Source organism: Cuculus canorus, chromosome 20, assembly GCF_017976375.1.
Source record: "Cuculus canorus isolate bCucCan1 chromosome 20, bCucCan1.pri, whole genome shotgun sequence".
In the NCBI taxonomy this organism is placed as follows: domain Eukaryota; kingdom Metazoa; phylum Chordata; class Aves; order Cuculiformes; family Cuculidae; genus Cuculus; species Cuculus canorus.
This window is the reverse complement of record NC_071420.1, coordinates 7952479-7973740: the sequence shown is the minus strand read 5'-3', so window position 1 is coordinate 7973740 and position 21262 is coordinate 7952479. Positions and strand designations below refer to the sequence as shown.

The window sequence follows — 21262 nt, the reverse complement described above, 5'->3', positions numbered from 1 at the left end:
CCTGGCCTGGAACACCCCCAGGGATGGGGCAGCCACCACTGCTCTGGGCAACCTGGGCCAGGGCCTCAACACTGTCATCATGAAGAAATTCCTCCTTATATCTAGTCTAAATCTGCCCCTCTGCAGTTTATACCCACTGCCCCTCGTCCTATCACTCCAAGCCTTTGTGAACAGCCCCTCTCCAGCTTTCCTGTAGCCCCTTCAGGTACTGGAAGGTCGCTATAAGGTCTCCTCAGAGCCTTCTCTTCTCCAAGCTGAACAACCCCAACTCTCTCAGCCTGTGCTCACATGGGAGGTGCTCCAGCGCTCTGATCATCTTTGTAGCCTCCTCTGGACCTGTTCCAACAGCTCCATCTCCTTCTTACATTGAGGATTCCAGAACTGGACACAATCCTCCAGATGAGGTCTCACAAGAGAGGAATAGAAGGGCAGAATCCCCTCCCTCCCTGCTGGCCACGCTGCTTTGGATGCAGCCCAGGACACGGTTGGTTTCTGGGCTGTGAGCGCACATTGTCGGCGCATGTTGAGCCATCCATTTCTGTCAAAGTACAGGTATTTAAATACCATCCATCATCATATTTTTATTTAAAAGCCCTTACCCTCCTTTTCCCTTTCACACACACACAAACTCAGTCTCTCTCTGCATATCACCAGGAAAGCTCCATGTTTTAATACACACTAACATCAGCTGCAAACAAGAGGTGTGAAAGGAAATCAAGTATGCAAGTCAACTCATTCACAAATTAACTGCCTAATCATTTGCAAAAAAAAACTGGAAAGCGCTTGCCAACCCAGAGGCAGCTAGGGGAACATCCCTGTTTTTCTCGCAGCTTGAAAACAACTGGAGCAGGTAAATGAAAAGATACCTCTGTTTCTCTGAGAAGCCATTTCAGGATCGACCTTGTCTCATTGCCGTTCCCAGCTTCCGAACAGAAGGAAGACATCAGCATCATCACTAACATTATGATATTAATAATTGACAACTAACAGGACCACAGAGTATTGATTAGTTGTGAAGAGTTTGTATATACAGCCTTGCTGGAAAAAGGGGGAAAGAGAGTATCCAGACTTTATAATAATGATGTATTATTTCAGTTTATGACATAACAATTAAACACATACTAAAATGAGAGAGCGGGTGCTAGCTGAAACTCAGAGCATGGAGCTAGAAAGGCTGTGCCCAGTTATCCTCAAGCACGCAGTGTCTGGGTTTCTCATGTGTTCCTCCTGAAGCCTCCGACAGAATCACAGAATCACAAGGTTGGAAAGGACCCATTGGATCATCGAGTCCAACCATTCCTAACACTCCCTAAACCATGTCCCTCAGCACTTCATCCACCCGTTCCTTAAACACCTCCAGGGAAGGCGACTCGACCCCCTCCCTGGGCAGCTGTTCCAGTAGCCAATGACTCTTACTGTGAAGAATTTTTTTCTGATATCCAACCTGAACCTCCCCTGGTGCAGATTGAGGCCATTCCCCCTTGTCCTGTCCCCTGTCACTGGGGAGAAGAGGCCAGCTCCCTCCTCTCCACAACCTCCTTTCAGGCAGTTGTAGAGAGCAATAAGGTCTCCCCTCAGCCTCCTCTTCTCCAGGCTAAACAACCCCAGCTCTCTCAGCCGCTCCTCGTCAGACGTTCTCCAGCCCCTCACCAGCTTCGTTGCTCTTCTCTGGACACACTCCAGAGCCTCAACATCCTTCTTGTGGTGAGGGGTCCAGAACTGAACACAGTATTCGAGGTGCGGTCTCACCAGCGCCGAGTACAGAGGGAGAATCACCTCCCTGGACCTGCTGTGAAAGCCTCCTCCTTTTCCTCGATGCTGTCCTGCTCCCAGCACCACCTGCATGGATGCAGCAGTTAAAAAGCACAGTAGCTGATGCAAAAGGACCTGCTCTTGTGGACCTCAGGGCCCTGGAGCACCATAAATCGCAATTCTCCGTGGCAGTAGCCAAAACCTAGCTTGAACTCTCTGTTCCTTCTGCCATCGACCCTTTTTAACACAGGTAAACCAGTGAGATCTTTATCTCAGTTGTGTGGTACTAACGCTGCCACTGCCCTGTATTCTCACTCACGTGAAGAGACTTCAGCCCAGCTATTTTCTTCCAAACTTCACATTACTCAGTTTGATCAAGAGAGAAATATCATTTTCCACCCAAAATCAACATCTCTCCTTTACAAACATTTCTACGCAAACCTACTATGAATATTTCACAGCACGTTTGAAAAATAAATAGTTGCAGTGTACCAAGTAAAGCATTTTGCTTAAATTACACCCTCTTCTTTCATAAAACTATAAAATGTGGGTTTGCCTTCTCACTATACCAGGGAGCGCACAGTAGTGCCCTGCAGCACTGTTAGTGATGCCGCACCACACGCGCATCCTGCAGACTGCTTAGGGCTGGTCTTGTGCTTCATTTTAAACAACATAGAGCCCCGTGAATCCCTTCATAAGCAGAGGAAATAGCAGTCAGTCTTGTTGGCTGAGGGCTGCCAACAGGAGAGAGATCCCTATTACACATCGGGAAAGGGCAGTGGGAATTAGTGTTTATAGGTGTGGCACAGGTGACCATCATAGAAGCATCATCATAGAATGGTTTGGGTGGGAAGGAATATTAAAGCCCATCCAGTTCCACCCCCTGCCATGGGCAGGGACACCTCCCACTGGATCAGAGGCTCCAAGAACCATCCAACCTGGCCTGGAACACCTCCAGGGATGGGGCAGCCACCACCGCTCTGGGCAACCTGGGCCAGGGCCTCCCCACCCTCACAGCACAACATTTCTTCTCAAGATCTCATCTCAGTCTCCCCTCTTGCAGCTCAAAATCATTCCCCCTCATCCTATCCGTGCATTCCCCGATCCATGCGCTAACACAGCTCTGTCCTCCCAACAGTCGTTGCTGTTACTCTTGTGCACAGAACACAGCACGACAACGTCCTTAATTGCAGTTCCTAACTCTAAAAAGAGCTAACACGTAATTAGTGCAGACCCAAAAAGCCTTCTCCAGGCATTTCAGATTTGTTTAAGAAGCATCCATGACTACTTCAGTAAGCATCGAATCTCTGAATTTTAGAGCTGAGCAGAAAAGTAAAAATATCTGGAGCTTAAAATATCTTTGCGTTTCAAGACTGACCTCCGTCCACAGGTTAGGTTACATCACAAGCCCTTGAAGATCTGAATAGTTCAGATCATTGCATTTACTTGTCATGTCCCCTTACTTGAGAAATCCACACTAAGGCTATGAGCGCAGTAACAGTTATAACAGCAACAGGGCTGCCCCGAGGAGAAAACTGATGTAAAAAGCAAACAAGAAAGAATAAGATTTAATTTCTCAGGGTTCCTAAAAAAAAGCGAACAAGAAACCACTGAGATATAACCCAGCTGAAATGCTGGAAACCAGATGAAAGCGCAGCTTGAACCATCTCTCCTTTCATTGCAGCATTTCAAGTTTTCAGACTATATAATAATGATATAGTATTTCAGTTTATGACATAACAATTAAACACATGCCTAAAATGAGAGACTGGGTGCTAGCTGAAACTCAAAGCATGGAGCTAGAGATTTCAAACCAGTCAAAAGCTCCTAGCAATTCCTGACCCCCCTCAATAGAATCATAGAATCGCCAGGTTGGAAAAGACCTCTGGGATCATCGAGTCCAACCATTCCCATCTGCCACTAAACTCCATCCCGGAGCACCTCATCTACCCATCTTTTAAACATCTCCAGGGATGGGGACTCCACCACCTCCCTGCGCAGCCTCTGCCAGTGCCCAATGACCCTTTCTGTGAAACATTTTTTTCTGATATCCAGTCTGAATAGCAAAGAGGAAATAAAAGCACATTATTTGGGAAATTCTTGGATTTTGCAGAGCAAACACCTTGGAATTTTTCCCTGTAGTAGCTCTTGATTTCACATTTTGAAGTGTCCTAGAAGAGGACAGCCTGGTTCTCCAGCACATCCTTCTGCTGGATGACTATGCTGCTGCTCAACACTTCTTCTTGGCTTCTCTCTAGAGCCAAGAGGCAATCCAAGCACCTTCCGTACACCTCCAGCAGGCACCTTCTGCACCCCAGCACCCTGCTCCTCACCACTGCCTTCTCAGGGCTTTCCATCACACGTAGCAGACAGCTTCTCAGTCCTCCTTGAGAGGCAAGCATCTCCACCTCAATTAAACAGAAAAAGACGCTGCTGAGGGGTTTAAAACACTCAAAATTCCAGCTCAGAGAGAGCTGCCAGTGGCCAACATTTCTAAAGGCAAAATTACAGCATGTGGGAATTACAGATCTGCAAACAAACCAGCAATTTGAGAGGAATTCGAGTCACCAGAAGCAACAAATTAGGACCACAATTCTAACAAAATTAGACGCAGTCTCCGTTTAACCTCATCTCTATTTTTAAGGGCTTTTATTTATTTTTTTTTTTAAGGTTTGTATTTGTTGTTGTTAGAGTTTCCATGAAATTGGGCTGAGAGCAACTGTTTAGGAATGAAGTTTCCCATCATTTACTCTCGCTACCTTAGGATGTGTGAAGTCATGCCCATGCCGGCACAAGGAGGTTTCTATTAGCAATTTAACAGTGACAGAGTCGCACAGCAAAGAGAAAGCTTAGGAGCAACACAAAAATTTCCATAATCTTTGCAAATTAAGGTGGCCTTCAGGAAAGCTGGGGAGGGGCTTTTCACGAGGGAGTGCAGGGACAGGATGAGGGAGAACAGTTTTCAGGTGAAAGAGGGGAGACTGAGATCAGATCTTAGGAAGAAATGTTTTCCTGTGAAAAGGAAAGGGAGGCCCTGGCCCAGGTTGTCCAGAGCAGTGGTGGCTGCCCCATCCCTGGAGGTGTTCCAGGCCAGGTTGGATGGTTCTTGGAGCCTCTGATCCAGTGGGAGGTGTCCCTGCCCGTGGCAGGGGGTGGAACCAGATGGGCTTCCAACCCAAACCATTCTGTGATTCTATGTTTCTATGAAATACGCTGTTTGACAAGACGATGTCAGCTGCAAGATTTTTTTGAGGTTCCCACACATTCTTCAGTCTTCTCTCAACTGGTGACACTGCTAGAGACAAAAGGCAACTCCTTCTAATGTGACTCTTGTCTACATGTCAATAGACTCAACTATGGAAAAATAAAACAAGAACCAAGCCAATTTGCACCCCCTTCCACTCAATAACAATAAAAATTACCCAACCACATCTTTTAAACCATGCCTGTTCGTTTCGATAATTACTCTAACAGTCCATCTAAGCACGGCCTCTCAGCCCCCTTCTCCAAAAGGAACCAAAACCTGAAGGAGAAGGAGGAAACGGCTCATCTGCTGAATACAATGTTCGGAAATGCGAGGTGAACATTCCTCACCAAAGCAAGATTAATGTTCCTAACCGAGCACAAAGAAAGGGTTCATATCTCATATATTTTCCATTGTTTGAGCCTGCTTGTACATAAGTAACTACAGTCAGCAGCCACCAATGGGAGAGATTTAGCAGCTGAAAAGATTAATGTTTTTAACAGCACAATAGCAGAAGCAATGAGGCAGGCTGCACCCTGTTCAGCTCCACCACTGTTCTCCAACTCTAAACACAGAGATCCACCCTTCCGTGGGTACAGTTACCTTTCTAACACTCGGTGAGATGTGCAACGTCCACTTTCCAAATGCAAACATCACATCAAAGATTCCCACAGCAAAGGGGCTGCAGCAACGAACCCCAAAGCGAACCCAATGCTTCTGTTTGCTGCTTCGTCTAAGAAGGGCTCTTGGAAAGCTCCACTGCACAATGCTGTGGCGATGATTTTCAGTGATGGTGAAGTCTGTGTGGTATCAAACAATGGAACAAATGAATACTTTAAAGTGTAAGATATTTAAATGAGATGGCTTCATGACATTAGGAAATAACCTGTAGGTAATGATGGAGACAGTGCCTCCACATTGAAAAAGCATTGGGTTGACTCCAAGGGTGAAAAGCACGATGGAACTGGCCCAGGTTGCCCAGAGCAGCAGTGGCTGCCCCATCCCTGGAGGGGTTCAAGGCCAGGTTGGATGGGGCTTGGAGCCCCTGATCCAGCGGGAGGTGTCCCTGCCCATGGCAGGGTGTGGAACTGGATGGGCTTTGAGGTTCCTTCCAATCCAAACCATTCTAGGATTCTATGAAGGGCTTGTGCAGAGCAGGCAGTCATGGCAAGGCTCCCAGCCGATGGCTGCTCCACGCTGGCGTGCGGCTGTGCCTCGCTCCTCCTCGGAGCGCAGCTGCTGAGGCAGGGGCATCTGGCACCCTGCATGGAGAAAAGCAGCAGCCCTGCACCCCAGAGAAGGCACAATAGCTAGAAGATCTGAACAGAAAAAAGAAAGCAAGGCTTTACCAACCTACAACGGGTTTCAAATAGATGCCTGCAGTGTTCCACAAGTGACTGCTACTGTCTGGAACGACCCAGTATCGTTGCACAGTCATCACTGCCCACCAATTGCTGGTGATTTGGGTTGCTGCCTTCCTTTATCTATTTACCAGAAAGCTCATAACGCTGCCCTTTCTAGCCTTCATCACATGCGCTGAAAGCCCTCTTCAACCGCACCCTGTAAAAATATAATGCAGAGTATTTATGGATAAAGACAAGCTTTAGAAGACCGGCAAGGAATTACGTGTCCTTAAAACTATTGATTGAGACAGAAGGAACAGGGAACGCTTATCGGCACAGGCTGCTGGCACACGAGGTCACATCGGCAGCCAGCAGTGGCAGGTGCTAATGATGAAATCTGTGTGCACATCCTAGAGGGACAGCTTTCCAACAGAGGAGCTCTTCTCCACTGGGGCTGGGGCCACCGTTCAATTTGATTCCACACAAGTGAGAGCCTGGAGGGGGGAAGAGAAGGAGAGAAAAAGAAAGAGCGAGGGCCCTCTAAGCAGCCACGCTGGAGTCCAAGGGCGCACGCAGCTGCAGGCTCAGCAGCAGGGCACTGAACAGTGGTCTGCAGCAAAATTACAGGGGCTCAGGCAGCTGACAGGGCAGCGGCGTTCAGGAGGCAAAAAATGACTTGCTTTCTCCTCAGCAAACCACATGCCGCCCGGCAATTTCGACTGGAAAGACGTTATCCCAAATTTAAAGAGAAACTAATCTGTTAAAGAAATGCATCCCGGAGCGGGAGAGGCATCTGCGTGTGAACACAGCGCACACGCTTTGGCTCTAACTCCCCCAGGTGCTGCACCCTTTCAGCTTACAACCCAGTCTTTCACTACCTGGCTTTTTAAGAGCAGCCAAGAGACTCTTTTTCTAAAGATAACTTGCAACCTCTAAGTATCCAAAGTGTGCTCTGCTTCCCTCTAGCCCTGAAATCTCACAGAAGCACCCTGGAACTGTTGCTTTAAAAGACTGAACAACTCACTCTCCAACGCATTCTGGGTTAAAAGGGAAAAAAACCAAAACAAAAGACCACCAGAGCCGAGGCTCAGGTCCTCCAGACTAAGACCAACAACATTACTAAAGAAGAAAATTGCTCTTGTTGAGATATTTAGGTACAATTTTTTTTTAAACCTACCTTAAAACTGTCATACCATTGCCTACCGGAGTCTAAATTATACATTCAGAATTATATGTATTAATTTCTGAAGTGTGTAATTATAAAGGAGCAGATATATTTTAGAAACACCATACTTATAAACCATTTTTTTTTAAATGGAAACTTTCTCTATGACTGCAATATCTATATTTTAGGTCTCCTGTCTTTACAACTCACTACTAGCAGAGGCAACTGGAGTCTGCATGTTTGAATGAGAGCTGTAGTGACCTTCTCTATTATGTCAATGGCATTGGAAGAAAAAATGAAACTGCAAACCTCACTCCTGCAGAACAAAAGAAAGCTCTGAATACAGTAGGGAAGCCATGCTGCTGATATATTTTCTTCTTAGCAGCTTCCTTCACGAAAGCCAAACCCATGCAAGCAAAAAGTTGAATGCATTTGTTTTAATCCAGCAAGAAAACTGAAGTGCTAAAAAAGATTGGTTATGCCAGGCAGAAGGGTGATTAATGAGCTCTACAAACAGCTTAGTTCTCAGATCAGGGATGTAAATCTAATTCTAGTGATGCTCACACCTTAATTGATCCTACCTGTTGTTTCCTGGCAGTGTCATAGAATCGCTGAAGTTGGAAAGGCCTTCTAAGCTCATCCAGTCCAACCGTCAGCCCAACCCCACCGTGCCTGCTAAACTGTGTCCTGAAGTGCCACGTGTACAGGTTTTTTGACCCTCCAGGGATGGAGACTCCCCCACTGCCCTGGACAGCCTCTGCCAAGGCTTCACCACTCTTTCAGTAAAGAAATTTTCCTTAATATCTAACCTAAACTTCCCCCGGCGCAACTTGAGGCCGTTACCTCTCATTCTATCACATGTTACTTGGAAGAAGAGCCCAGTACCCATCTCGCTACAACCTCGTTTGAGGGAGCTGCAGAGAGCGATGAGGTCTCCCTCAGCCTCCTCTTCTCCAGGCTAAACAGCCCCAGTGCCTCAGCCGCTCCTCTTAACACTTGTTCTCCAGACACACAGACCAGAGGCTGCCTGTCCAGGACTCTCCAAACAAACTCTCCCACCGCTAGGCTTGGTCTGTACATACAAACCCCTCGCGGCAGAGAGCGACGGCAGAGGACATCTCTCCCACTCAGGACTGAAGCAGTCTGCACTTCCATTGGATGAGTTTGAGTGAATAAAACCAGACATCCTGAGGTAGCAATTCCAGTAATTCCAAAATATGCTGAACATATTTCCCATTCACATAGGAAATGCGAAGGGATGGTATAACAGAGCTTGACGAAATATTTAAGTCAAGGTAAATCCTGGCCTAGATTATATCGCATGTGCTTTTAACAGAAACCTCTATCTAGCCACACACAGAACTTCTGTTTTGATTCAAACATAGCTCTACCGCTAATTTATTCGTTAGGTGAACTGCCTTTCAGCCATGCAAATGATTTACATGCACACTTGTGAGGCCAATATAAGCTTGCAGTGACGTACGGAGTGTGACATTTAGACCATTATATATTCCTGAACATAATAGGACTACAAATGCATTACTAATTTCAAGTCACTTCCAAATGAGAGAAATAAGTTTAACAAGAACAATGAAATGCAGAGCAAGAGTGATTTACCTTGCTCTTCTTCAGTGACCGTTGCAATCTCCTTCAATCCACAGTTTGAAAACCTGAAAATTTTGATAGCTATGTAATAACTTAAAGGGACAGCCCTTGCATCTTGAACAGCTGCCAAAAATGTGCCTTATTATCACATGCACACCTTTAAAGAAGAGGGTTTTAGCTTCTAAGAGCTTTACTGAAGCATGGCACGAGACACAAAGAACCTCTGGATGGGTACTGTGCAGAGGCTCAAGGAATGGGTTTTCGCTAGAACTAAGCTCCAAGCTGCCCTTCTCCCTGCGCTGTACGTGTAATTTCTGAGACACGTAGGTTTAGGAAGACGCCCCATTTCTCCAGTGCCCCCAGCGCTGGACACTTAGAGCATAGAATCATAGAACGGTTTGGGTTGGAAGGGACCTCAAAGCCCATCCAGTTCCACCCCCTGCCATGGGCAGGGACACCTCCCACTGGATCAAGGGTTCAAAGGCTCATCCAACCTGGCCTTGAACACCTCCAGGGATGGGGCAGCCACAGCTTCTCTGGGCAACCTTTCCTTTCCATAGGAAAACATTTCTCCCTAAGATCTCATCTCAATCTCCCCAATTGCAGCTCCAAACCGTCCCCCCTCATCCTCTCCCTGCACTCCCTCATCCAGAGCCCCTCCACAGCTTTCCTGGAGTCCCTTTCAGCATTGGAAGCTGCTCTGAGGTCTTCCTGCAGCCTTCTCTTCTCCAGGCTGAATGACTCCAGCTCTCTCAGCCTTATTATAGGAGAGTCCTCACGGAGAGATCAATGTTTGCCCTTCCAAGCACTATTACTCAGGTACCTCGTTTGGTACTTCTGAACTACCAATTCCTCAAAAACAGCAAAGAAAAAAAGTCTCAGCTCCCAATACAATCACATTACATTGTCTTCTGTCCTCCACCTTCTCTTCCTCATCAGAAGAGGGACTAACACATCAAGACGGAGCTGATCAGGAACTGTCAGTTCTAATCAGAGCGCTGTAGCTGTCAGTCACCGGTGGCCCTTGGGTATTTTGTTTCCTGAATACATAAAAAGATTGCTGTCCTGAAAGTTAGTCAGCATTCCTGGCTGCTAGATGGAAACAACAAGACTATTATAAATGCTTTAACATTAGTATAGCTGCAGCAGCATTTGAGTTCTAATAGCTTAGCACATGCAACGTCCACTCTTTATGAGCCACACCGTTGCGTTAGCAATCTTGTTTTTTATTGTATAGTTTGTTTCCTAACTTACACAGTCAGCATTTATTAACAGCGTTGCAATACCATATTAATTATTATTTATCATTGACAGTGTGCCTGGAACAGCACAAAATTAGTCCCTTTAGCAGCCTTGATTCAGCGTCCCATAACCAACATTTCATCCACCAGCCTGCTCGATCACTAAAGCCTCGGTAGCAGCGCAAGTGGGGCAACTCATGGCCCATCAAATCATTTAACTCGTGCTGCTCAGGACAGCAGTGGGTCCAGCTGGGATACAGTCTACAAGCACAAGTCTGATGGAGAACCACTCTGCACGAAAGGCAATGTGAAAATGAGAATCCAGTATCTTATGCTACAAAAAAAATATCAGTCCTGGCACACAGAATCATAGAATAGTCTGGGCTGGAAGGGACCTTAAAGATCATCTAGTTCCAACCCTCCTGTGATGAGCAGGGCCACCTCCCATTGGATCATGTTGCACAAAGCTCCATCCAACCTGGCCTTCAGCATCTCCAGGGATGGGGCAGCCACCACTGCTCTGGGCAACCTGGGCCAGTGACTCAATTTCAGTGTCTCACATTTTCATACGAAAAGTCGCACAGCCAGAGCACGCGATGGTTTGTAAGCGTCCCAAACGGTGCACCTGGTAGTAAAACCGTGCTGGAGCAACTATATATGCCAGCACAAACACCAAACATCCAAGGTCATCCCTGCAACCCAGACACGGATCATAAAATACAGAGGTGCCTGGTAAAAGAAGTGAAAATTGCAATTCAACAACAGGACATGAGCGCTCCCCTCCTTCCAGACATGTACTGCTTGGTTGGTGTATTCTCCCAAAGGGTCACTCCCTGAAATGGGAACATTCAGAAAGAGCAGATCCACAAATGATAGGACAGCCTTGGGAATCAAAGTTAATCCTCAAATAGGCTGAACTCAAGCCCTGCAGGCTTCACGCAGGCCAAAGTCCTGTGACCTCTGTCACTTCACCCACTCTTGTTGTCCTCCACATTGCCAGGAATGGTTGGTGATCTAAGAGGTCTTTTCCAACGTGGTAATTCTATGATTCTAGGAACACAGGGCTCGCCTTGAGACAACAATGACAAGTTTCTGACACAAATAAAGAAAACGGGAAGCTCTGAAACAAATAATTAACTGTATTCTGTTGTTTACATAATTATTGGCAGGAAGCCGAATAAGGAGTGAAATGGATTACTGCAGTTTTGGTTCAATGCAGCCTTAAAATGAAAAAAACACCATCACATGCCAAGGCTGAAAGGATTTGCATTCCAGCATGTGGTTGTCTCATTCTGCCAGCCGCGCTCCAAGCTGCCACTGCAGCTCTTCTGGCTACACCTGCATCTTTTCCCTCTGCTGTTCCGTTCAGCCACTGCAGTTGCTGGGCACCAGCACGGCAAAGGCATGGCAACAAACCAAAACAGCCTGGAGGACAAAGAGCAACAGAACCTCGGTGTGTTCCTTCGTATCGCTGAAGCCTGAATTTAAGTCTGACAAGGCATAAAGCTGAGTTGTTCGGTAAGTTGAGGGAGGGGATTCTCCCCCTCTACTCTGCTCTCATCAGATCCCACCTGGAGTCCTGTGTCCAGCTTTGGAATCCCCAAAATAATAAGGACATGGAACGGTTGGAGCAGGTCCAGAGGAAGCCACAAAGACTATCAGAGGGCTGGAGCAACTCTGCTTGATGACAGGCTGAGAAAGTTGGGGTTGTGCAGCCTGGAGAAGAGAAAGCTCCAGGGAGACCTTGGAGCAGCTTCCAGTGCTGAAAGGGGCTCCAGGAAAGCTGCAGAGGGACTTTTTACAAGGGCCTGGAGTGACAAGAAAAGGGACAATGGTTTTAAATTGGAAGGGAGAAGATTTAGATTAGATGTTAGGAAGAAATTCTTCACAATGCGGGTGGGGAGGCCCTGGCCCAGGTTGCCCAGAGCAGTGGTGGCTGCCCCATCCCTGGAGGGGTTCAAGGCCAGGTTGGATGGGGCTTGGAGCCCCTGATCCAGTGGGAGATGTCCTTGCCCATGGCAGGGGGTGAAACTGGATGGGCTCCAAGGCCCCTGCAAAAGCAAACCATTTATGATTCTATGACTTCTCTCCTCTCAGCTAAAATTGCTCCATGATTTCAGTTGTGGTAGAAGATAAACAGTTCTGGAAAAGGATGATTGCTATTTATTCCCTCAAAAAACAGAAGTACAGAATAGGTGAGAGCAGCTCCATCGCTCTTACGACATGCTTCATTGCTTTCTAGAAGGATCAGCCTGACAGAAGAATTCAATGCCTTACTCATTTATATACTGAAAGATAACATGGTGATTCTCAGCCAGATCTTGTTTGGAGGCTTTCATGAAACACACAGCATCATGAAGAGTGAAAAAAGACCATCACAGGCTCCTGAATAGCTCATCCAAGAACCTTCCAAAAGAAACCTCCAGCTATTCCAGATTGGTCCAAAGCAATGACCTAAAAAGTGGAGGATTCTACATCCCTTCTACATCCAGGATCCCTCATATTCTCACTTTCCTGATTTATTCTGCTGTCAAACCAGATGCACGGAAATTAGTGTTCCCTCCCTTTCGCTTCCCTTCCTTGCAACCCCACAGAAATAGCTGAGTTACATAAGACAGAAATACCCGCAAAATAACAATGAAAACAGATGTGTCAAAAAAAGAAAAGTGTGTACAAGATGCCTACCATGAGTGCCAGTTCTAAGTAAAGCACTCATCCCGTCTAGGAGTAGCACGGTGTTCTATATTAACAGTACCAAACTCAAAGGGCAGGTCTAGCAGCTACAGCTCAGAATGAAGGGTTTGGGGTGGAGGGGGCTGGTTGGTTTTGGTTGCCTGCACCAAAGAATTTCAGATCATTTCACCAAAAATGCAATCTTCAAGAGAGGTCTGTGCCAAGTTCCGTACCCACGCTTCTCTGGAAACCACCAGGAATTGTTCACCTCACTTAGAGCTCTCTGGGCTTGAGTCCAAGCCCGTTTTGTACAACCCTCACTGACTTTCATGGCCCCTTCGGCATTCTATAGGTCCTTCACAGACCTCATTTTGAACATACATTATTTTCTCTACAACACTCATCACCCTACACCCACAGTGCCAATTTCCAGAAAACACTTGCAACCAGCAGAAAGGTGTTATCCTCCATCATCCATTTCCAACAGTCAACTTCATGCTTTCTCCTGTGATATTCACCACGTTTGGTAGATGCTGTCTTTAAACTCTTGCAGAAAGCTACCGTTGTCGTCCCTCAAATCCCTCCTCACTCTTTGGCTACGCTGCCTGCCAAAGAAGTCATACCCGGTGATGTCCTAGGGCCCCTTACGCTAATCAGTACTGTCTCCTTCAGACCCCATTCATGGCCTACAGCTCTCTGATACCCGATATGGGTGGTAAGTACCTTGGGTCCATTGTCTGATGCAGTAGAAGCTGCCCAATAATATCCTGGTCTGTAATGCACATAAACCAATGATAATGCAAATGAGCAACTCAGCAAGAGTTCTGATTTCTGAATTTCTTAATTTTTATCTGTAAAATGAAATTATGATTTCCCATCGAACCTCCTGAATGGGTACCATCAGCCTTTTTTTGACAGTTATAAGGAACTTCAAGACCTTCACAGACTTATTTGTTTCAGGTGACACATTATAACACCTTTCAACCACAAGTTCCTCAGCACTTGAAGGCCCAAGCAAGACCTACAGAATTTCATATTAGGGGAAAAGTCTCCAGCTTTAATTAACATCTAATGAGCTTTATAGCCCATCATGCTACCTAATCAGAAGACTCTTTGCTTCTGATCTACAGTCTACCAGAAGCAATAAAGAATAAATGTATAATAAATAGGAACAACTAAAACCAAGTTGACTGTTGGAATTCAGCTCTATTACAGCTTAGTATAGTATTCGAAAAGTCCTGAAGGAATGATTACAGAATTCCCACTTTTTTGATCAGAGAAGCTTCTCCACACAGTTTCTGATATTGACAGTCTCGGAGATCAAGGGACAAGTAAGATCATCGCATTATTCTTAAGAACACGCTCAATATTTATGAGGGCCTTAACTCCATGTAATAAAAACCACATTCACCGACTGCGATGACTTGGATGCTTTGGGGACAAAATTAATCAACATGCACGAAAGAGGATCTCAGAGTCAAACAGGAAAATCTGCCTATAATAACAAAGATAGTTACTATCTGGCAAACCTCCATCACAGGGAAGAAAAATACTATGATTAAACATAATAAGAGTTCACTTGAAATGTAAAATACTCTGGAACAAATCCTGCCAACTCACATAAGACCCAGCAAACAGGAAGCAGCTGACTATGCAATAAAGCCCATCCCACATGGAAAACACGACGTTAGAGAACTAGATGCTACTACACAGTCCTTGGTGTTGTGCTGCAATGCTTTCTTTCCCCTGCTCCCAAAGTGAGTGAGGTTCAGTCTTTTTAGCTTCTGCTCGCAGTGCAGCACTGCTTGAAATCCAAGGCAGGAACACAAACCTCTTGGTCAAGCAAAGCACCACTGTCTTTTTGTGAATTCTCACACGTGTGAGCTGGTGGCACTGTTGGCTCAAGTAGGCTCTGTCAATATTCTTGTCCGGTGTTTTCCCACATAGCGCTCCTTTCCTCAGGTGAGTCCTAGGTTGAGATTAGCCCATCAGGAGGCCTTCCAGCACTGCAAGGAACTCCAGGAAAGCTGGAGAGGGGCTCTTGATCAGGCAACGCAGGGATAGGATAAGGGGGAATGGTTTTGAGCTAAAAGAGGGGAGATTGAGATGGGAAGAAATGTTTTGCTGCGAGGGTGGGGAGGCCCTGGCCCAGGTTGTGGTGGCTGCCCCATCCCTGGAGGGGTTCAAGGCCAGGTTGGATGGAGCTTGGAGCCCCTGATCCAGTGGGAGGTGTCCCAGTCCATGGCAGGGGGTGGGACTGGATGGGCTTTGAGGTCCCTTCCAACCCAAACCATTCTATGATGACCTCAGACTGCATGAAGATCCTTCAGTAGGAAACATGCTATAGGGTAACATATTGCTATCAGAAATGTGATCTCACTAGTAGAAAGCAGCAGGTTTGGTTTATAACCTCTTGAACATCTTTGCACTTGAGAGTTAGTGTTGAACCTTTCCTCACCCTTCAGTTACAGCTCGTACGACATAGTTTTAAACTTGACTTTCAACTTTCAATAATCATTTGCATGGATGTATCTTCAAAGAATGGTATTTGATTTGCAGCTATATGTTGTAATGAGAGGCTAATTAACACAAATATGGTTATTAGCAAGTTACAGACATTTACAGGACAAAACCAGCAGACCAAAGCCTATGGCATACTGCGTCACAGGGACAGAGAACCTCAAGGATGACCTAACGCCAGCCAAGACTCGACACTAACTACATCACCACAGGCAAATCACCAACACTCTACAACTCTGTTTCCCCTTCTCCAGTAGGAGAGTAAGACTCGTTTACTTTGCTGGGTAGTCCTCCATCTTAATTAAATCATTACCTTTAAATTAAAGGCACTACAGAAATGCCAGGAAGTAGCATCTGAATTAGAAGGTGGAGGTGACACCCTAATGAAGCACGATGATTTTCATCGTCAACAGCAGGCGCAGTAAGAGGTCATCCATGGCATAATTGTGAAACCACATTCCAAGCTTCTGAAGGCAACATGACGTTTCCCAAAATCCTATTAAGAGAGAAGGTATGTCCCAGCAGGACCAGACGGCTGAAATGCTGCAGTATCACAGGTGATCTACCATGGTTTCATTACTGCTAGTTTTCCCTTTTCCTTGTTCTTTGCTTTCCTAATAGCAGCAAAATATCACGGCTCTTGAAGGAACGCTTTTTCCACAGGCAATTGTTTTCAGTATGATCACAGACCCATTAAGAAAATTGCAGAGGATCATTTCCCTTCAAGTCAGCGATGTTCAGCACAGACTTTTCAATCTTTTCTTTACAAGAGCCGCAGTGGAGGCACTCCCAATCTTTGTCTGGGACAGCTTCCCCCAAATATCATAGAATCCCTAGGCTGGAAAAGACCTTTGAAATCATCATGCCCAACTATACGTGTCCACTACTAAATCGTATCTCCAAGTACTTCATCTGCCTGTCTTTTAAACACCTCTGGGGACAGGGACTCAAGCCTTGGCAGACACTGCCAGTGCCTGAGAATCCTTTTGGTGAAGAAATTTTTCCTGATGTCCAATCTGAACCTGCCCTGGTGCAGCTTGATGCCATTCCCCTTGTACTATCACCTGTCACTTGGGAGAAGAGACCAACACCCACCTCGCTACAACCTCCTTTCAGGTAGTTGTAGACAGTGATAAAATGTTCCCTCAGCCTCCTCTTCTCCAGGCTAAGCAACCCCAGGTCCCTCAGCCACTCCTCATAAGATTTGTTCTCCAGTCCCTTCATCAGTTTTGTTGCTCTTCTCTGGACACGCTCCTATTTTAACATTCCATATGCACTGGAGACTCCCAACTCTGTGTAAACATAAAGACGTTACTGAAAGATCCATGATTACTGCACAGGCTTTTTATTGTTAAAGTACTGGAAGAAACTTATTCTTAAACCGTGAGGAGGAGGCCAGTCCTCAGCAGAGACCCAGTTTCATCCTGTGTTCCCAAAAGAGCTGCAACCTTGTGTCAGGTGAGAAGCTGTTTATGTCCTGTATCTCAGAAATGGCACTGAAGTTCTCTCACGGAACAACCCAGATACCTAAGGGGATACAGCATCCTAAATTCAGTGGGTCTATACCGGGAAGTCGTTAAACCAAACTTAAGGAAGCAGGCAGCTACTTCCCTGTTGGCCACACCTGAGAAAAGAAATTACCCAAGAACAACTCATTACACACAAGGTCAGAGTGTAAACATCAAGGAATACTATATTTGCTGCTTGCTTTTTAGCAGTGCGAAAGCATTTGCTTTTTACTTTCAGAAGCAAAATGTGCTGTAGGAGAGGCGAGCCTAGAGTTTTCTTTCTGTACTTAAGATCTCCTTGTGTTGACTGGATGCACGTTACCTAATTTCCTTGTGGTTATGTTAGAAGACAGTGGAAGATGCCCAGGCAACTCCATTTGCAACAAAGAACTCCAAATATCATCTTTTTTTGCCTACTGACTAAAAATAAACTAAATGTATACTTGTACATACTTATTATACATACACACTAAATATATTCCTGGGATTTTTTATGCTTGCAGTTGCAACCAAGAAGGCCAAAATGGTTGCAATCAAGTTTTCAGCTAAGATAAAAGATGTACTTCTAGTGCCCATAAACTGGATTCTCTGTTTGCTTTCCATCTGTCAGCTGCCTACAGATCACTTTTGAGTCCACTGACCTGCTTTAGACTAAATTTGACAGCAGAAAGAAGTCCCAAAGCTCCCAACACTTTCATTTAAATAAAATGGTTGGGTAGAGGAGAGACTTTAATAAGACAAGAAGAGAAAGGTTAATGACAAAGGTCAACTCTGATTTGACGTCAGAGGACACACAGAAGGGATCACCCTAGAGACACAAATCCTCAGGAACCAGTTTCCATTGGTATTGAGGCTCTTTAACACTTGTTCCAAACAGAGCTGGAGCCAGAAATTAATTCCAGTTCTCACAACAGTTCACTGGCCTTAGGAAAATCGTAACTTCTGATGCGACTTCCCTTGCCATGGTGTGGCTGGCGTTAAACTCCCTTATTACGTTGCTGCAACAACTCATATTTGAAATGCGCTTTGAAGGTCTGAGGAGTTGCATTCACTAATTATTACCTGTCTTGAGACAGGAGCTGAATATTCAAAGCGCTGGCTTGATTCATATGCAAGTGCATGTCACATAAGGATGCAGTCTGCAGGAAGACTCAAAATATAAAAGCAATCCAAGACTTTTATTATAAAGACAGTTTTGAGCTCAAAACACATCATTTCTCCCATAACTCTTCTATTACACTGGATTTCAATTATTCCTCTCTTCAGAGTAGCACTTTATAAAACACCAGGTTGAAAAATGAATACCCATTGACAGAAGACAAAGATGATTGTGCCCCCCTCAAAGGAAAGTCTGGTGTCTGAGATCTTAAACCTTTGATACCACACTGAAAATTAACAGATAAGTTCCACGGGGCACTGCAAAATCACAGCTTAGCCTAGAAATACTGGCAATTACAGCATTAGGACTGGCAGTAACACACCGCAGTAAGGAGGCATTTTTATCCTCTGGTCAGGCACTTTCCAGCCTTCCCAGAAGTGAACACATTTCTGCCTTCCTTCTGCATCCCCATGCCTTCTATTCTCACAGGCAGAAAAATCAGAAGACAGAGTTCTTGCTGCAAGTACCAGAGCAAAGAGGTGAACAAGATAATTTGGTTTAATAAATAAATAGTCTGAGTGTGCGTGGGGTGGGGGGAGGCGATAGCTTCCTAAAAAAGAAACTTTCCATGCATTAAAGGAAAATGGTGCTTTGTGGTAAATCTCTTTACCAAAGAGATTCCTATTTGAGGGCGACGAGTAAACTACAGTCTCCTTCAGTAATAACAGATCAACCTTTTATCTTCAAGCTTCCTCCTGGAACAGACTGACTACCAACCGAGCTCTCAATACTCCCCAGGACTGGCCTTTACATTTCCTGAAGGAGCAAGCCCTGCTTAAAAATAATAATAAAGAAGCCACAACAGTGTCAGTTAAGTTTCCCTTCTAATCCTCCCCATCTCCAGACAAAACAAAGCCAACCTGGCCAACTTATTCTGACAACAGTGAGGAGACTGATGTCCCTCGCATCCTATTACTGTCCTACAAACATATATTATTTTAATGCCGTATAAACAAATCCCTGATTTGTTTAACACCATATTGAGTCCTAGTGATTAAAAGATGTATATGCATAGAGCAAAATGTATACACGCACAAATCCCCTTATAAGCTCTGGAGATGAAATTATCAGTATTGCCAAACGCAGAATATGTATTATATTTTAATTACACGAGACAGTTGAATACCAACAAGCCTACTTCATTTCTAATTAGAAAAAGTTCAGTAATCATCTGCTTCCCTGCTGTTATTGCCTGACAAGAGCAAACGAGGAGTCCTCTCTGGGGACAGGGCAACAAACAGCCGAACACACGCTCGTTTTGGAGCAGGGGTTCACAGTAGCAGCACCCACCGATGCACAGCGCGGCTGGGGAAGCAAATCCATCAGGAAAGGAGGGTTTTACAAGGTTTATCCCAGGGATGCAGCTGGTTTGCACAGTGCCCTCTGACTGCGGGGCTGCTCCTGCCCAGCATCCCTCCCCGAATCCTTCCCCGCATCCCTCCCCGCATCCTGCCTACAACTCTCGCCAAGGAGGTTGTAGAGAGGTGGGTGCCGGTCTCTTCTCGCAAGTGATAGAATGAGAGGGAATGGCTTTAAGTTGTGCCAGGGGAGATTGGATATTAGGAACGATTTCTTCACCTAAGGGCTCTCAGGCAGAGGCTGCCCAGGGAGGTGTTTGAGTCACCGTCACCGGAGGCGTTTAAAAGGCAGGCAGATGAGATGCTCAGGGATATGGTTTAGTAGTGGACAGGTACTGTCGGGCCAGATGATCCCAAAGGTCTTTTCCAACCTAAGGATTCTATGACCCCCCCTCCCCGCAGCCCCGCCGCGCACGGAGCTGCTGGCCGAGGGCTGGCGGGGACCAGCCCGGGGGTGGCAGCCCGGAGGGGCTCCGAGGAGCCCGAGACAAAGCCGAGCCCTTTGGTTTCCGTGCGTTTCTCACTCGCAGACACAAAAGTGACGGCATCCCTCGGCTCCCGACAGCAGCCGCACCTGTCACCGCAGCGTTCCCCCCGCTCCCGAGACCCAAACGCTGCTCCCGGCGGCTCAATGAACAGCCGCACCGAGTCCCGAGTCACCGCGCATCCCCGACGAACCCCACCGAACAAAGGACACCTCCTTCTCTTTACCACCGCACCGAGCAGGGGACACAAAGCGGGGGGGGCGTTCGTTCCCCTCCTCGGCACCGCAGCCCCCGCGTTCCGGCACCGGGGGGACTCTCACCTGCCACCGTGTACCGGTCCAGGTAGTTGAGCACGTTGCCCACGCTGAGGATGCCGGCGGCGGCCACCCGCGCCCTGCCGAGGCTCGGAGCTTTGTGCCGGGCGGCGGGGCGCTCGGGATGCTTGCCGGTGAGCGGCGGGTTCATCCTGCCCGACAGCGTTTGCACCTCGCCCTCGGCGCCCCGGCCGCAGCAGCCCCGCTCGCCGTCCTCCTCCTCCTCTTCGTCGCCGGCTCGCAGCCGCCCGCCGCAGCCCGGGCTGCTGCCGGAGGAGCCGTCGCTTTCCAGGCACATCATGGACTGCGGGAAGGCAAACGGCGGCGAAGCAGGAGCCGGGCTGCCCGGTGCCCGCCGCAGCGCCCTCAGCGCCGCATCCCCCGGCCGCCCCGGCGCTGCCGCCCGGCACTGACAGCTGGGGGGGGCGGGGCCGCCTTAAGCAGCTCCCACCGCCCAGTGGGGCTCCCGGGTGGTGGGCGTGGCCCGAGAGGCTCCGCCCACTGTCCCGCCAGTGACAGCTGGAGGCGGGGGCGCCTGAACCACGCCCACCGCGACTAATAGTGGGCGGGGCCTTGGGAGACTCCGCCCAGTACAGTAGCACTGACAGCTGGGGTGGGGATCTATAAGCTCCGCCCACCGTGACTGCCAATGAGGGGCGAGGCCGGACAAGGCTCTGCCCCACGGGAACAGCCTAGAGTCATGGAATGGTTTGGGCTGGGACCTCAAAGCCCATCCCACATCCAGTTCACCCCCTGCCATGGGCAGGGACACCTCCCACTGGATCAGGGGCTCCAAGCCCCATCCAACCTGGCCTGGAACCCCTCCAGGGATGGGGCAGCCACCACTGCTCTGGGCAACCTGGGCCAGGGCCTCCCCACCTTCACAGCAAAACAT

The 21262-nt window shown here is 47.2% G+C and overlaps 1 protein-coding gene across 6 annotated transcripts in view; it reads right to left on the bottom strand.

Annotated features, from left to right (window-relative positions):
* Positions 1 to 20776, bottom strand: part of LOC104060218 (SPNS lysolipid transporter 2, sphingosine-1-phosphate) — a 144840-nt gene extending 124064 nt beyond the window's left edge. For all 6 annotated transcript variants that reach the window (XR_008453132.1, XR_008453133.1, XM_054085093.1 and 3 more), the window contains exon 1: positions 20374 to 20776. Coding sequence is in view for 4 of the 6 variants with exons in the window: in XM_054085093.1 (XP_053941068.1) it covers positions 20374 to 20668 (295 nt within the window). In the remaining 2 variants the exon portion in view is untranslated. The remainder of the gene's footprint in view (positions 1 to 20373) is intronic.
* Between the last annotated feature and the right edge of the window lie 486 nt (positions 20777 to 21262).